Consider the following 17,971-nt stretch of genomic DNA (forward strand, 5'->3'; position numbering starts at 1 on the left):
TTATTAATTGATTTATTTCCTAATAAATAATATATATTTAAAAAATAATATAAATTTATTTTATATTAAAACTATTATACTGTATATGATACATAATAATATTAATTTTAAAATTTTATGATTAATAAATCATAATTATTGAATTGTGATGTTAGAATGATTAATTAATTTAATGTTTATAATAGTTATAATTTATTTAATTATACATATTTATGTTTTAAGAAATTATATGTGAATTTTTATTATTTAATTATTTTTAAACTTGGAATCATAAATTTATATTAGTTATTTCATTAAAAAAATATTTAAATTATGAATAATGAAATGACTTATTTTTTATAAATCTGAGATATGACTTTGGATAAAATGATTTTTTATATATTATCTCTCTCATCAATTTGATGGTAACAAAGGTGACTTGATTAAACGAGTTAAAGCCACACCGTGAAGTTTTAAGGACATGGCATGTACGTCATGTTGCCTAGAATATTAAGGAATATTATAACGAGAAAAGGTTTACCTGCATCATATGATTTTAATTATTATTAGACTCCATAAACCAAATTCATCAGCAAATCAATACGGATGTCTAAGAATAGTAGCTAATTTTATGCAATTACGCACCACAACATATTTACCATAATGGAAAATAATAATTTTTCTCAATCAATCACAAACGATCAAAATTAGAGTGAGTAAATACAAAAGCAGACTGCAAACCTGTAGAGAAAACTGCAATCCAAAAGAAGGCGACGGTTCGGCCATCGGTGCAAGTCGATCACTGTGGCTCTATTTTCCACACTCGGACGCAAGCATCTTCTCCTGCGCTGATCAGACTGTTCTCGTCACCGAAAGCTACTCCATACACCCCTCCGAGGTGAGCTCCCTTGATCGTGATCCGGTTGGATGCAGGCTTGTCCAGCTCGTACACTATTACGCTGGTGTCGAGCGAGCCGGTGGCGATCAAGTGGTTGTCAGGAGACCACGCCAGGCAATTTATACGTGCAGTATGATACAACATGTTCTTCAACTTTACCTGCAGATGATTGTCAGTCATGATCTGGTATCGTAGACAACTCTTTTGCCTAAATTGATCTTTCATAAAACACCTTTCTGTGCCAGGAATGACTACTTGGCACAAAAAATCACATATCAAGTGTGAGCAAAGTTCAAACATCATTAGCGATATTTCAATATCCTGTAGGTTATTGAAACACGAAAAAAAAGTTTGAAAAGGAATTTTCACTCGGGAAATATCTTTGAAGTTCCAGAATTGACTGCTAACCTATTTACTAGTATAAAGGTTTTAGAAACTCAGTCCCTTCATCTGTGAAGTTCCCGGAACCTCTGATATAAGTATGAGCAGATGGATCTCACAAGAAACCAGATGATGTGCAATACAGTATTTTATAGTATACAAGTCACGACTATCATGATTAAAATTAGTAGCTCTATTTCCATTATTGCAATTTTCTAGTAGTGGTAATCATAATAAACAATTATAATGGGCAACAAAATGGTGGATGATGCAAAGGGAAAAAAACAGAATTCAAATCATTATGGTATAAACTAAGAATAGAGTATCAAGTTAAGAAAAGTTTACCTCTCGAGATTCCCGATCCCAAACCACAGCTTCTCGATTGGAATCTGCTGAAGCAAACATGGAAGCATCGGGGGAATAACATATAGCAGTAATAGTTCCTCGATGTTTCTCAAGAACAGCTTCCTCAGTAAGAGCATCTCCAGTAATGCTATAAATGTGTAGTTTTCCATCTTCAGCACCCACAACAGCCTCAGTCCCATCAGGTGAAATTGCAGATGTTGTCACAGCATATCCTAGTTTTGTTTCTGAAATTACTTTTAGACCCCGCAGCATGACAACTCCTGAATCAATTGAAACCAATGCTAGTTCAGGGATCTGAACTGCAACTGCTATTCCCCTTGGTTGAGACCCAACATCAACTGGTTCTGTATCCCCACATTGATCGTCATTTAGAGGAACTCTCCAAACCTGTAAGTGAAGGGGGAAAAAGATATTTTGGGTCCAACAGAATGATCCTAGTCAAGCACGAAAGAAATACTAGTTCTCCATTGTCATCGTACAATATGCGATGCTTTTACTAGGTTTGTGGAAACATATCTCCCACATGCAGTATAATAATATCCCCACCACTGTAGGATTAAAATAAGCATATTGCAATCAACTTGGCAAGGTATCTGTGCATGCCCAAAGGAAATCTATGCATGATCAATTTAGGTAAGGTGAGTAAGAGTAACTAAGTGATATGAATAGTTTCATAAAAACGCATAAGAGAACTTCATCTAAAACAAGAGAAGGGACTTGATGGCTCTTATTCTGGATGTGGATAAGACCCTCATACAAATCCAATAGCTAAAAATTATCAATGTAGTTGAACCCAAATAATTATATTTATGGCTATCTAAAATGAATCTATGGCTTGCCATTAAAAAGCAGATATAATAAAGCTAAATTCAATTTCTAACCAGTTAAGAAGAGTGTGCATACGAGAATTCTCACCTTATTGTCAAAACCTGAAGTCATGATTTCTTCTCCAACTGCAGCCAAACATTTAATTTGGCTACTTCCCTTTCTAACTAACTTACCAACATAACCAGTGCCTTGTATCCATCTTGCAATAATACCATCATAACTGCTAGACAAAAAGACTTTCTGACCACCTTGAAGAAGACAAACCAAAGAGGTGATGCTCTTCATATGTCCAGAAAATGATACTGGTGATTTATCTAGATCACTGGCTAAGAATATTGTGATTGTTCCACCAAGAGAAACTATGACAAGATAGTCATTTTGCCACAGGCAACCAACAAGCATATCATCCACTCCCCCGGAACCAGGACATTCCAATGTTCTCCTCAGTTTGCCACATCCGTCCTCCATAATCTCCCATACTTTAGCAGTTTTATCAGCAGATACAGTCAGAACCTGTTTAACAAACATCAAAGACAATTACTTATGAGAGATAAGTAAAAGCAAAGAGAAACAAATTTGAGAAAACTAATACGTAAAACAGAGAATGACAATGACTTAAACAACTTAGACATGATGGTTCATGTGATAAGGCTGCTCTTAGAAAGTCAAGAAAGCCTTTGCAATGGTGAATTCTATAGAAAGGACAATTTCAAAACAACTGGCAAAGATATCGACTGTTGTTAATTATCAATTATCACAAAAGAAAAGGGATGGTCACTGCACCTTTCATAATGTATCCTTGGTTCATCAATGAGGATGAACTCAAGAAATTTTATCTCAAATTAAAGATTATCATAATGACTGGCATGGGCCACCATGTGATTCAAGTTTGGGCCAGCATGTTGCACCATGTCTAAGTTGATACATAGGACTAGATGGGTCAGTTATCAGATCAGATCATGCCATATTGTCACGAACGGTCGTCGCGCACCCGCAACAACTCCGTTCAACGAACCGTTCGTCGCTCACACCTGCATGTACAGCTGCTTGGCAGCATGTTTTCTTATGGTTTTGGGTCATTTTGCTTGTAAATATGTAAGTTCGAACAAGCTGCAGCGTTGCAAAGCGACCGCTCACCGAACCGAGCAAAACAGCCCCAAAACAGCTCCGTTTTCGCGTGCCGCGGGAGGTGAGCGGAGACAGCTCTCCGCTCACCAAAATGTCAGCCATCTCAGACCCCAGGAACCCCCCGGATGGCACATGACTGGATGGGGCTTCGGTTATATACCGGGCGTTGAACACTCTTTCGCAAGTTCGCACGTGACCTTTACGAGAACTTGGTTTTGCGCCCGGGACCAGGTGAGCGGCTGTTTGTGGGCTTACAGCTGTTCGTTCATCCTTGAAAGCCTTGTTTTCTCCCTCTCCCTCTTTTCTCTTGTGCACACAAGGTGTTCGTCGAATTGCTTGTAAAGCTTCCCTTTTCGCGAGACTTCGGGACTTGTCCGTTGCTCGTTCTTTCGAACTAACTTCTTTCTCTTTTACAGGTCCTTTGGGACCTGCGAGAGGTTACAAAGTGGGCTGATCCTTGCGGAGCAAGATCGCAAGGGCGAAGCGCGACTTAGGCAACGCAAGCTAAGTTCGCGTCTTTGGCCGCAAGGGTGCTGCACGCCTTAGGCAATTCCAACTAAGGTCGTGACATTGTGGTATCAGAGCGGGCAAGCTCTTCGATCGAACAGCGAACGAACTTCGCAACTTCGCCATGGCAAAGCATCGTGGCAAATCAAGCAAGACGGGGCAAGCCGGACCCTTGCCCCAAGCAGCCGCAGGTGGGCTGCATGTGCACACTCGCTCTCATGCTGTTGGAGCCGCTCACGAGGATCGCGACAGCGAACAGGATGAGCGAGAAGTTGGCAACTCTCCGCGAGCAGAGGAAGCGCAATCTGGTGCGCTAACTGGAAAAAAGAGTCATAAGGAGAGACTCACGACGGTGGAAACCCGCCTGGATGTTCTGGAAGCGAGCATGGAGGAACTCTACCATGGCCAACAAAGACTTGTTGGGGTAGAGAGCTCGCAAGAGGAAGCGGAGTCTAGGATCGACAAGGTCGAGGCCCTAGTCGATCGACTGTCTGATGACACCAAAGACTCCGTGCAACACTTACAGGATGTTGTGGCGGAACTCACGGCAAAGGTGGCTATGCTCACAAGAACGCTAAATGCGGGAGGAGGCAACACCCGCGTTGCACCGTCACAAAATTTGAGGGCACCTGAGCCCCATGGATACGGAGGGGCCAGAGATGCCAAGGAGCTCGAGAACTTTCTGTTCGACATGGAGCAATACTTCCGAGCTACGAGGCCCGATTCTGAAGATACCAAAGTTTCTATAGCAACAATGTATCTGAATGGAGATGCGAAACTTTGGTGGCGAACTCGTTGGGAGGAGATCCAACAAGGTCGGTGTCGAGTCGACACATGGGAGGACTTGAAGCAGGAGTTGAGAACACAGAGTTCGTCGCAAGAAGGAAGTTGAAACAACTCCGCCAAAGTACCACCATCCGAGACTATGTGAAGCAATTCTCTGCACTAATGCTGGACATACAGGACATGTCCGAGAAGGACAAGTTGTTCAGCTTCCTTGATGGTTTGAAACCATGGGCTCAACAAGAGCTGAATCGAAGGAATGTTACCGATGTAGTCGGGGCAATTGCAGCTGTAGAAAGGCTCACCGACTTCGTTTCCTCTGAAGACCCAGCGAGAAGGAAACAATCTTCAAGCAATCGCCCTCCAAAACATTCTCGAGGGAAGGAGCTCGGGGGCGAACAGAAGAAGAAGAGCTCCCACAAAGGGTCGAACCCGAAAGGCAATACCTCAAAACCTGGAGGATGCTTCTTGTGTGGAGGACCACACATGGTAAGGGAGTGCCCACAAAAACAAGCACTCAATGCTCTGACGGCCTCCATCCACCCTCCACGATCGGACAAGGGCAAAGCTGTTGCCCTTAGCTCAAGCAGTTTTGAATCCAGCAGCGACGATGAAGAGTCGCAAGGACCTCGAATGGGAGTAATGCGTTTGTTGAACGCTATGCGGGGTCAAGTGGGGGAGAACATGAAGACAAAGGCACAAAAAGCAGGAAGTAGTGAACTGATGTATGTGGACATCAAGCTGAATGGCCAAACGACCCGTGCAATGGTGGACACGGGCGCTACCCACAACTTCATAGCCGATCGTGAAGCACAGCGACTTGGGTTGACCTTGGAGAAGAGCCCAAGCCGAATGAAAACGGTGAACTCGGAGGCCAGGCGAATCTCCGGGTTGGCGAAGGGAGTTCCCATCAAAATCGGAACATGGAGCGAGAACGCCAACATGATGGTCGTGCCACTGGACGACTTCCAAGTGATTCTTGGAATGGAGTTTATGCACGCGGCGAAGTTGGTGCCGATGCCGTTCTTGAATTCCCTATGTATGATGGGAGGCGACGACCCCTGCGTGGTTCCCGTCTCTCGGAGAGGAACCAAGGAGCCCCAACACATTTCGGCATTACAATTGAAGAAAGGGGTGCGAAAGGACGAACTGACATTCGTGGCTGCTATGAAGCTAGAGCCACTCAACGAAGAGGTCATTCAAGAACTTGCTGTGGTGGCGAACGTCCTGAAGGAGTTCAAAGACGTTATGCCACCCGAGTTGCCGAAGACTCTTCCACCACGCAGAGGCGTGGATCACAGTATCGAGCTGGAGCCAGGAGTGAAGCCTCCAGCGAGACCACCCTATCGCATGCCCCCACCAGAGTTGGCAGAACTCAGAAAGCAGTTAGGTGAACTACTAAGCGATGATCTCATCCGCAGCTCAAAAGCACCTTTCGGAGCTCCAGTTCTCTTCCAGAAGAAACAAGATGGGAGCCTCCGATTATGCGTCGACTATCGAGCCCTCAACAAAGTAACGGTGAAGAACAAGTATTCCATCCCGCTCATCGCAGACTTGTTCGACCAACTGGGCAAGGCCAAGTATTTCTCAAAACTCGACCTTCGGTCGGGGTATTGGCAGGTGCGCATTGCTGAAGGCGATGAAGTGAAGACTACCTGTGTAACTAGGTATGGAGCGTTTGAGTTCTTGGTGATGCCTTTCGGCTTAACCAACGCTTCGGCCACATTCTGTACTCTCATGAACCAGCTATTCAAGGAGTATTTGGATAAGTTCGTGGTCGTCTACTTGGATGATATCGTCGTCTACAGCCAAACGCTCGAGGAGCACGTCGAGCACCTTCGGACGATTTTCAAGGTTCTCAGGGAGAACACTTTGTTCGTAAAAAGGGAGAAATGCTACTTTGCTCAAACTGAGATCCTATTCTTGGGGCATCGAATCGGTGATGGCTCCATTCGGATGGACAAGTCGAAGGTGCAAGCAGTTGCGGAATGACGAACTCCAAAGAAGGTGCCAGAGTTGAGATCCTTTCTTGGCTTCGTCAACTACTACCGACGCTTCATTGCGGGATATTCGAAGCAGGCAACCCCCCTGACGGAGTTGCTAAAGAAGGAGCAGCCTTGGAAGTGGTCTGACAAATGTGAGATAGCATTCCAAGATCTGAAGGCTGCTGTTCTGGAAGAACCAGTGCTCAAATTGCCAAACTATGGAGAGCCCTTTGAAGTCCATACAGGTGCTTCGGACTTTGCTATTGGTGGAGTACTCATGCAAGAAGGTCATCCGGTGGCCTACGAGAGCCGCAAACTCAACGAGACCGAGAGGCGGTATCCAGTGCATGAGAAGGAGATGACAGCGGTGATCCACTGCCTACGAGTTTGGCGACACTACCTCCTCAGGTCGCGATTTGTGCTGAGGACAGACAACATCGCCCTGAGCTATTTCCAAACTCAGAAGAAGCTCTCCCTAAAGCAGGCACGGTGGCAGGACTTCCTGGCTGAATTTGATATGGCAATGGAATACAAGCCCGGGAAGGCGAATGTCGTGGCCAATGCGCTGAGTCGAAAAGTGGAATGCGTGAATGCTGCACAACTGGAGGGCAGAGGCCAAGCCAGTCAGTTACACTCCAACTTCCTTTCCCGAATCATAGATGGACTGTATAGTGATCCCTAGGCAGTTATCCTGATGCAGCTCATCAAAGAAGGCAAGGCACGACGATTTTGGGTCCAGGAGGGACTTGTTTACACAAAAGGGAATAGGGTTTATGTTCCCCGAGTGGACAATTTAAGGCGTGAACTCTTAAAAGAGTGTCACGATTCCCTTTGGGCTGGAAACCCCGGCATTCACAGAACATTGGCTCTCGTGGAGAGGGCCTTCTACTGGCCAAAGATGGGGATTGATGTGGAGGAGTATGTTCGAACATGCCTTACTTGCCAACAAGACAATGTGGAGCAGCGGAAGCCGGTGGGACTTTTGGAGCCGTTGCCCATACCAGAAAAGCCATGGGAGAGCATTTCCTTAGACTTCATATCAAGCTTGCCACCTGTAGGGGGACTTGGATCGATACTCGTGGTGGTCGATCGGTTTTCAAAGTATGCAACTTTCATTGCTGCTCCCCTACACTGTTCAGCTGAAGAGGCGGCCAGACTGATGATGAAGGGTGTAGTGAAGTATTGGGGAGTCCCACATAATATCATTAGTGATCGAGACGCTCGGTTCCTGGGACGATTCTGGACCGAGCTATTCAAATTGTTGGGATCAAAGTTATACTTCTCTACAAGCCTCCACCCCCAGACGGATGGCCAGACTGAAAAAATAAATTCGCTCTTAGAGCAATATCTCCGGCACTACGTGAGTGCCAATCAACGAGATTGGGTGAAGCTGTTGTACATTGCCCAATTCTCCTACAACTTGCAGCGGAGCTCTGCGTCCAACAAGAGCCCCTTCGAAATTATCACAAGACAACAACCGTCGACTCCGCACACCATGGCAATTGGGTATACTGGAAGTAGTCCTTCAGCCTATCATTTCGCAAAGGAGTGGCATCGAAATACAGATATTGCGCGGGCTTACTTGGAGAAGGCGGCAAAGAGGATGAAGAAGTGGGCCGACTTGGGAAGGCGACCGCAAGAGTTCAAAGTTGGTGATTTGGTGTTGGTAAAGCTCCAACCAGCATCACTCCAATTCTTCAGGAACAGAGTTCACAAAGGATTGGTGTGTAAGTATGAAGGGCCCTTCCCAATTATCAGTAGGGTAGGCAATGTTTCTTACAAGTTGCAGCTGCCGGCGTGGTTCAAAATTCACAACGTTCTTCACGCCAGCAACCTGAAGGCCTACCATTCGGATCCGCAAGATGCTTCTCGAAGTGTTCCAACTCAGCTACCTCCCATCACAGCCTCCTACGAGAAGCGAGTGGAAACCATTCTGGTGGATCACAAGATAAAGCTACCCAACGGAGCGGAGCAAACAGAGTACTTAGTGAAGTGGCGAAAGCTTCCCCGAACTGAAGCCAGTTGGGAGCCTGAAGACACCCTGCGACATGAAGAAGAAGTCATCAACAACTACCAACAAGCGTCGATGAGGGCGTCGACAATTTAAGTGGGGGAGAATGTCACGAACGGTCATCGCGCACCCGCAACAACTCCGTTAAACGAACCGTTCGTCGCTCACACCTGCATGTACAGCTGCTTGGCAGCATGTTTTCTTATAGTTTTGGGTTATTTTGGTTGTAAATATGTAAGTTCGAACAAGCTGCAGCGTTGCAAAGCGACCGCTCATCGAACCGAGCAAAATAGCCCCAAAACAGCCCAAAACAGCTCTGTTTTCGCGTGCCGCGGGAGGTGAGCGGAGAGCTGCCTCCGCTCACCAAAATGTCAGCCATCTCAGACCCCAGGAACCCCCCGGGTGGCACATGGCTGGATGGGGCTTCGGTTATATACCGGGCATTGAACACTCTTTCGCAAGTTCGCACGTGACCTTTACGGGAACTTGGTTTTGCACCCGGGACCAGGTGAGCGACTGTTTGTGGGCTTGCAGCTATTCGTTCATCCTTGAAAGCCTTGTTTTTCTCCCTCTCCCTCTTTTCTCTTGTGCACACAAGGTGTTCGTCGAATTGCTTGTAAAGCTTCCCTTTTCGCGAGACTTCGGGACTTGTCCGTTGCTCGTTCTTTCGAACTAACTTCTTTCTCTTTTACAGGTCCTTCGGGACCTGCGAGAGGTTACAAAGTGGGCTGATCCTTGCGGAGCAAGATCGCAAGGGCGAAGCGCGACTTAGGCAACGCAAGCTAAGTTCGCGTCTTTGCCACACGGGTGACTCGCGACTTAGGCAACGCAAGCTAAGTTCGCGTCTTTGGCCGCAAGGGTGCCGCACGCCTTAGGCAATTCCAGCTAAGGTCGTGACAATATGGTATAATCCATTGATACATTATGAGGGCACAAGTAGGAAAGAATTATTCGATGAGGTACACATCACACCTGAGTTTATTCTCAAATTGATATATAAATTAAATAAATCAGTTAACCATCAGATTGGATCAACCAACCTTTGCATCAAAGACTTATCCTTGTATCATGCCAAAGAGGTACCGACACTATCCCAAGCCAAATATAGACAATCATTGCATCAAAGGACAAAAAAATTGTTTATCAATGGTATTTTAACTCAAGTTTATCAACACCGCTTTGCCATATTTCTACGTTTCTTAAATTAAATACATATTTTTTCATAATGAATAGGCTGGAAAAACTAGCTAAATAATTAGCATAATATGGATCTACATATTCTAACACTCTTATTTCTTAATCTCTTTGCCTTGTTGTCTCTGCTTTTATCTAAGACTGTTGTATAAGGGCATCAATATCAGTATCTCATATTCGTGCTTGGGAGTTTCTCATTTTTCAAATCGAGTATTACCTTGCTATCAAAATTTGCTAGTGCCTCCAAAAAAATAAAAGCAATCTATGAAACCAAAACAAAAAGAAAGGAAACATTGGAAATTATTGTCACAAACTGTCACGAAAAATAAAAAGAAATCAATGACATGTGTTGAAGAAAAAACTATTGCACAGTAATCTAGAGAATATACGAATAGAAATGTCAAAAAATTAAACTTGAAAAAATACACACAAAATATAATGACCATATAGCACTGCAAATAATTTGGTGCATGTAAATTAATGGAAGCACAGAAGTAGTGCTTACTTGTTTACTATCAGGACTCCAGCTTCCAGCATATATGCTACCTTTATGACCATCTTCCATGGGCAATTCACCAATCTTTTCTCCAGTTTTTCCATCATATATAAGGCCCTTCTTGTCTGAGCTCACAGTGATGAACTTACTTCCATCAGGAGAAAACCGTACACAATTAACAAAGTTTGAATGTTCCCTGCAGTTCAAGAAAAAAAAAGTTCACAAGGTAAAAAGTTGCATAAGTGGTGAAATACAATTATTTTCCAGTGTGTCCTAATTGTCATGCAAACTAGATCAGTTTGCATAAGTTGGAATTATATTATCTTATTTAGCAGGATGCAAAAAACAAATGAACATAGAAGTTGGTGGCATACATGTGCAATGAAATTCAATTATTCTTCAGTGACTGCTTCAGGTCACAAACAACAGATAAGTTTGCATATGTTTAAATATACTATAACAGTTAGAAATATACCATAAACTTAATTAGAAGTTCTATTTAAGGGATCCACTTTGTAAGGATGACAAAGTTCCACATAGCAAAATGATAAATGTATTACAATTTTGTTTTAATTAATAACAGCATTTTTAATTTTTTTTCTATATGCCATTATTTTCCTATGCATAATGTGATTTGCAGGAAATGTTCCATCTTGTTTAAAAACCATAAATTACAACATCATTCAACATCTTCTCATATTGAAATACATATGTATGCATTACCAGAATATAAACGTAAGGAAACAGAGTCAAGAAAGCCAGGAATAAATAGCTTGCAATGTTATTGATGTAATTCGAACAAACCTATGGGAAAGCTTGAATTTGAAGGGTGGACCTTCGTAAAAGTTTACCAAGAAATCTTCACCACATGTGACAATTCGATATGGTCTAGTTGGCTTAAACGCACAACTCAATACCCTTCTTGAGTGTCCATCGAACTCCCCAACATTAGTACCTGAATCCCACCTAGACAAGAAAACAATTTCCCAAACCTACGCAATAAGCAGTCATCTAATGAAAATTATACTTACAGGATATACAGAAAAAGAGATAAAAGATGTTAAATACCTGAACATTAATTTACAAGTTCTAACAATCACAACATAGGACAACAGAAAGAACATGTCATTCAAAAATGCACAGACATGACTTTTTCATTAAGTTGTGAATAGAGCCATGATTTTTTAATAAGAACCGAGATTACACATAAGCAGAAAAACCTGAAAAAAAAAAAACAATATGGTTTTCATAATAAATTTTTAATAGTATGGGAACTTTAATGCGATCCAGAGATTTTCTGCATCCGTAATCGGAGAAAACATAACCTTATTTTCCAATTTAAAACAAAAAAATTTCAAACAATAAAATGAGAAGCTCAATTTCCTGCCCCTAATGTTTGTTACGGTTTCTCATATCTAGTAATCAAAAGTAAAAAAAAAAAAGATAATCAAAATAAAATAAAAATACTATAAGCTTTGGTACCCTATCGCTTTTCCATAAACAGTGACCAGAAAAGAACAATGTTGGGGAGGGGGGCGAACCGGAGGAGAATAAACACTATATCTTACATGAAGGCCCGCACGAAGGACTTTCCTTTGCCATCCCCGCAGGCGACGATCCGGAGGCCATCGGGCGACCACTGTAGGTCATCGATGCGGCCGGAGAGGACGCGGAACTCGTTCTTGAGTGCGCGGTCGCCGTACCTCCCCCAGATCCGGATGACGCCCGAAACGTCGGCGGTGGCGACCCACTCGCCGTTGGGTGAGAACCGCGCCACCGTCGCCTGGTACGCGTGCTCCCCATAGATCGACACCTCCAGCGGCGCCCCCAGCTGCTGGATGATCACCGATCGCCCGTTGCAGTACGCGATCGTGTCCGAGCGCGGGTCACCGGATATCAGTATCCCCCGCCCCCGCTCCGTCGCCGGCACGCACGCGTACGTCTCCGCCAAATGTGCCATTGCCATAGAAAGTGATCGATCGATCGGGAGAGCGAGAGAGCAAGAGAGCGTGAGAGAGTTAAGAATGGGAGCTTTTATAGTTAAAGAGGCCGCCTATTGGTGTATGCTCGACACGATGGGATAGAGGAAAGGGAACGGGTCCAAGCACGTTGCGTCCGACACGCATGCGGCTTCTACACCAACGCAGCATCTCCACGACATGCTTCGGCTAGTGGGGCCCCATTTCCTGGTTGGAGTTTGGTGTCGCTTGTTACTGACGAGGACATGATGTGGCTTTGGAAGGGGGCGGACGGGACCGGTACACCCAGGTTCGTAACGGTAGGGCGTTGCAACTCCGTCGGATCGACCGAAACGTGTGATCTGTAACAACTTATGCAGCACGAACGGGGAGCCACGGACACGTGGTGCGCCACGAAACGTGGCGATGGCCGCGATGAGCGGTTCAAAATGTTGCGATGGAGACAAGCCTGGGAATGACAAGGGGAAGTTGAAGCCGTTTGATGGGACCGACTCTTGGAGGATGCGCTGTTGTAATTGTAGCTGCATCCACAAGCATCGAAACACTACTCGACTTTGATGATCAAACATAATCTTAAGTCAATTTTCTTATTTAATTTTGACTTTTTCATATCATATTTTGTCTACTTGGTTCTCTAACCACCTTAGAAATCAAATATTGATGCATCTAAGTTAAATTTAGTCAAAGTAAATAAATATCATATCAAAAAATAATTTGATTCAAAAATTTAATCTTATACGTTATGGATCAAATCTAATCTATATAAAATTTAACTATTTTAATCCTTAACGAAATGATATTATTATTTTAATCCATCCTCATCATCTAAACACATGACTATTTTCATCATACCTATCGAGTTGTCTCAGTTGTTAGGATCTCCTCTTTCTCATTCATGCATACGTCTTATTATCTGAAATGAAGGGTGTGTAGCTGAAACAATGAGTTCCTCATCATCATCATTTTCTAGATAGAAAGATTTCCAGCCATTGCCATTATAGTGTTCTCCTGTTCTGGGAAATGAGATCGATTGCAGAGTGCATTAGATATCTTCTTGTCTCTTGGGTGAAGTCAATCTTGTTAATGGTGTCCTCCATGCCGTGTGCCAACCATTTCTGAGCTCAGGGGGTCCATGTATGTGGAAGGCAGCTTATACCTCGCTACCTTTACAACTGCAATCGAAGTTTGCACACCATAAAGTCATAAGGGATTCGAAAGGCTAATGAGTTCATTATCACACCGCAATCTCCACTACTGTACATCTTATCTTTTCCCGCAATCATTTCATACGTCGGGAGTGCCTTGAGGTCGATCACCTCCACCATCCTCAACCGCAATCATATGGTCGCCATCTTCTCCAAGAAAACAGTCACATCAGTACTTGTTTGTGCTGGCCACATCCTCGACCATCATCTTTTCATCTTTAGCTTTTCATCTACTTTAGTGCATGCTCGCTCCTTTACCTCCTCTGCCAAAAGCAGCAGCAGAATAAGCTCTAACGACTGTATTCTTTTGTTCATAGCAGGAAAGCTGTGCGATCGAATGATGACTAAGTCGGTGCTCGCAGTTCTCTTCCTGGTCGCCTGTCTGGCTGCCGGAACCGGCGAGCCTTCTCCGGTGACCGACAAGACGCTTCGACGGGTAGCTCACTCGCTGAAGAAGTACGTCGAGCCGCTGCCGATGATGCCTAGAATCTATGGCTATTCCATAAAGGATGGCCGGCCAATGTCCATTGGCCTAACCATTGGCATGTTCGAGAAGAAATGGGTATGGTTCATCGTTATCCTTCTTCTTAGATTGTAACCGATGCATGGCTAATCCATTCGACTACGTACTATGATTCATAGTGCCTTTTGGGATGACTAAACAAAGTTTGACGCTTGTCCTCTATTTGTGTGCTTCGTGCAGAAATTCCATAGAGACTTGCCGGCGACCACCGTCTTCATCTACGGCACCAGCCGCGAGGCTGCCACGTTCCCAGGCCCGACCATCGAGGCCATCCAAGGGGTCCCACTCAACGTGACCTGGGAGAACCACCTCCCGGAGAAGCACATCCTCCCATGGGACCCGACGATTCCGGTTGCCATCCCCAAGCACGGCGGCGTCCCCGCCGTCGTCCACCTCCACGGAGGCATCCACGAACCGCAGGCTGATGGCAGCGCCTTCGCATGGTACACCGCTAAGTTTCGCGAGAAGGGACCGAAATGGACGCAGACAAACTACAGTTACCCGAACGTACAGCACCCTGGCAACCTCTGGTACCACGACCACGCCCTCGGCCTCACCCGCGCCAACCTCCTCGCCGGACTTATCGGCATCTATATCATCCGCAACCCGTTTGTCGAGGCCCCCCTCGGCCTCCCCGCCGGCGACGAGTACGACCGCCAGCTCGTCCTTGACGACCGGAGCTTCTACAAGGACGGCTCCCTCTACATGAACTACAGAGGCAACAACCCCACCGTCCACCCTCAGTGGCAGCCCGAGTACTTCGGGGAGGTCATCGTCGTCAACGGGAAAGCCTGGCCGTACCTCGCCGTCCAGAGCCGCAAGTACCGCTTCCGCATCCTGAACAGCAGCAACGCTCGTTACTTCCACCTCTCCTTGTCCGACGGTCTGCCCTTCACCGTGATCGGCTCAGATGTGACTTACCTCCGCAGGCCCATTACCACGTCGAGCATCCTTATCGCGCCGGCCGAAATCTACGACGTCGTCATCGACTTCTCCGAGTCGGCAACTTCCACCGTCAGGCTAACCAATAGCGCGCCGTACCCATTCCCCGGTGGCGACCCCGTGAGCACCCAGAGCAGCAAGGTCATGAAGTTTGTCATATCACCCGAGAAGACGAAGGACGACTCTAAGATTCCGGCGACCTTAATGGCCAATTACCCGGTGGCGAACGAAAACGAGGGGACGGCGAGGAGGTACATCGTGTTGTACGAGTACCAGAGCGCGACCGGCGAGCCGACGCACCTGTACATCAACGGTAAGAGGTTGGAGGACCCAGCGACAGAGACGCCGAAGGCGGGGAGCACCGAGGTGTGGGAGGTGATCAACCTGACGGAGGACAACCACCCGCTGCACCTGCATCTGGCGACGTTTCAGGCGGTGAGGGTGAGGGAGCTGGTGGATCTAGAGGCGTTCACGGCATGCATGAGGCGGATGAACGACGCCATCAAGTGCAACGTGAAGGCTCACGCAGTGGGGCAGCTGGAAGCCGCGCCGGAGCACGAGAAGACGTGGAAGAACATAGCGAAGATCAAGCCGGGCCACATGACCACGATAGTAGTGAAGTTTAAGCTCATCGACGAGGACGCGCCCTACCCGTTTGATGCAACGAAGCAGCCTGGCTACGTCTATCATTGCCACGTAAGTGGTTCGTACTCTTTTTTATCTCATTCATAGACGCATATGGAGCAAATGGAATGTGTGTAGCTCGTGCAAAGAACGTAGATTAGACCAGATGGAGTTTTCCACTTGTCATCGTTTACCTGATTTCAATGAACCTTTATCTTCTCATGTGCAGATTCTCGATCACGAGGACAATGCAATGATTCGACCCCTCACACTGAGAAGTTGAGGAAATACCGATGGTAGAGAGTTCTTCGTAGGATTAACGCTGGTTTCTTATCATGAATAGAGATTAGAGGGACATCGTCCGCAACTACTTGGATTTTGTCTGTTGCGATTGATGTAATTGTAGTTGACGACGAGTACTTAGTGATTTGTTTGTAAAACACTCTCTTAAAAAATAATCAGGTCGTACACGATTCAGAAGTACATATTTGTTTCATGCTGTTTTGTTTTGAGTTGTGACCTCCGATGTGCTATCACATCATCCAACTAAATATATATTTTTATAATTAATTTTTTGTTTTGTTTTTTATTTATATATTTTTAAAAATTATATTAAGATTCTTATATTTACGAAAGTAAAATATTCAATCTAATTTCGTCTCACATCATTGACACGGGTAATAAAAATACTATACATGCTCGGTGATAAATCCTGTAGTATTTTCGTCAATAAAATCGATGGCGACACGATTAAATATTTTACTTATATATATAAGTATAAGAATCCTAATATAGTTTTTGAAAGTATAAGAATCGAAATATTACATTAGGGTTATATGTAATTAACACTTACGTCATATAAAATATGCTCATGAAAAGATTAAGATCAACGTTTATAGAAGAAGTATAGTTGTGAAGAAATGACCGATTGATGATAAAAAAAATTAAAAATATCAATTATTGAGGTTTTAAAATTAACAAGTTTGACTCAAATATATATAAGTTCAATCTAACACAAAAAAAAAAAAAAAAAAAAAAATTGGGCACCAACTAAATCCAAAACCAAATATATTTTTGAAATCTTAGCGATATAGAACTATTTTTTATCTCATCAGTAATGTTTTATTTTTTTGGTGAACATTAGTTCTTATATCATGTTGAGAATAACTTATTGTGTCGTAAAAAAAAAAGAACAGAATTATTTCTAATTGCAGGTTAACCAATGTCGATGTCGCTCAGCTCAATTTGATTCTGAGTCGAGACATATGATCGAGCCAAAAGTAATGTAGGTGCCAAGACTCGATATGAGATCCCCCTTGTGCTCAAGTAAGACTACCAAAAATGAGATTAAAATGTAGAGAGAGAAAAGGAGGGCTTGACTTTCGAAGAAGCCCTCTTCCGATCGGAGCGATGGATTGGGATCTTTTGGGATTATGCTGACATGGCAGAACTGTCGAGACATAGAACTCATAGCATTACCGAAGGACGGTCATTACTTTCTCAATTAGAAAAGAACTACGATGAGCGTTGACCACGGAGACGTATGGCGTTGACGTGCTCAGGTTAGTAGATCAAGTTTAGACCGCTTTCCCCGCATCTTTGTCACCAAGTGCACCGTTTCGAAACAGGTGTTCTGCTCTTATAGTAGTCAACAAAACTACGAGAATGGGTGTTCTACTCGCGCGAAGAAAAGATTATAAGAAGAATACGAGTGTTAACAATAGAACCCTCCATGCTGCAGGGGAAATCAAGACATTTCATACTCTAAAAAGGAGTAGCACAGTCGAAGTGTTCGCCACGAAAGAAGGAGACGGGCAGAAAGGTAATATAGGTCTCAACTTCCTGCCAACGCACGCAGACTTCAGACCCGTGGCCGCATATGGTATGACCGACGGACCAGTTCGATCCCCATTCGTCCGCTAAGTCAAGCTTTTCTAAAGCCTAAACGCGATAGCTCTTGACTTTGTGCTGTCCGAAACTACTGGTTCCAAGTAAACGACGACGAAGCGATTCTCTGTTGGGTTTCTTCTACTTCCCCATGCACAGGCCATGCAGGTGGATAACACTGATAGAGAAGTAGAGATTCCTTTAGATCAAGGGAGGAAGCATAACAAAGCGTCAGTGTAATGGTGGGGAGATGAC

General features: G+C 44.5%; 2 protein-coding genes across 2 annotated transcripts; one reads left to right on the top strand and one right to left on the bottom strand.

The window, feature by feature from the left end:
* Positions 1-530: 530 nt before the first annotated feature.
* On the bottom strand, positions 531-12,582 carry LOC135607963 (actin-interacting protein 1-2-like). The gene is made up of 6 exons (XM_065100298.1): positions 12,125-12,582; positions 11,361-11,522; positions 10,566-10,752; positions 2,540-2,965; positions 1,604-2,011; positions 531-1,036 (listed from the first exon to the last, which is right to left on the bottom strand). The coding sequence occupies exons 1-6, from the start codon at positions 12,520-12,522 to the stop codon at positions 779-781; spliced, it is 1,839 nt and encodes a 612-aa protein (XP_064956370.1). The 5' UTR covers positions 12,523-12,582; the 3' UTR covers positions 531-778.
* Positions 12,583-14,024: 1,442 nt separating this feature from the next.
* LOC103979238 (multicopper oxidase LPR1 homolog 1-like) lies at positions 14,025-16,312 on the top strand. Its single transcript, XM_009395306.3, has 3 exons — positions 14,025-14,302; positions 14,444-15,901; positions 16,059-16,312. Exons 1-3 carry the CDS (start codon positions 14,078-14,080, stop codon positions 16,110-16,112), a joined length of 1,737 nt encoding a protein of 578 aa, XP_009393581.2. The 5' UTR covers positions 14,025-14,077; the 3' UTR covers positions 16,113-16,312.
* Positions 16,313-17,971: the final 1,659 nt, after the last annotated feature.

This window comes from Musa acuminata, chromosome BXJ2-3 (assembly GCF_036884655.1).
Source record: "Musa acuminata AAA Group cultivar baxijiao chromosome BXJ2-3, Cavendish_Baxijiao_AAA, whole genome shotgun sequence".
Lineage (NCBI taxonomy): Eukaryota > Viridiplantae > Streptophyta > Magnoliopsida > Zingiberales > Musaceae > Musa > Musa acuminata.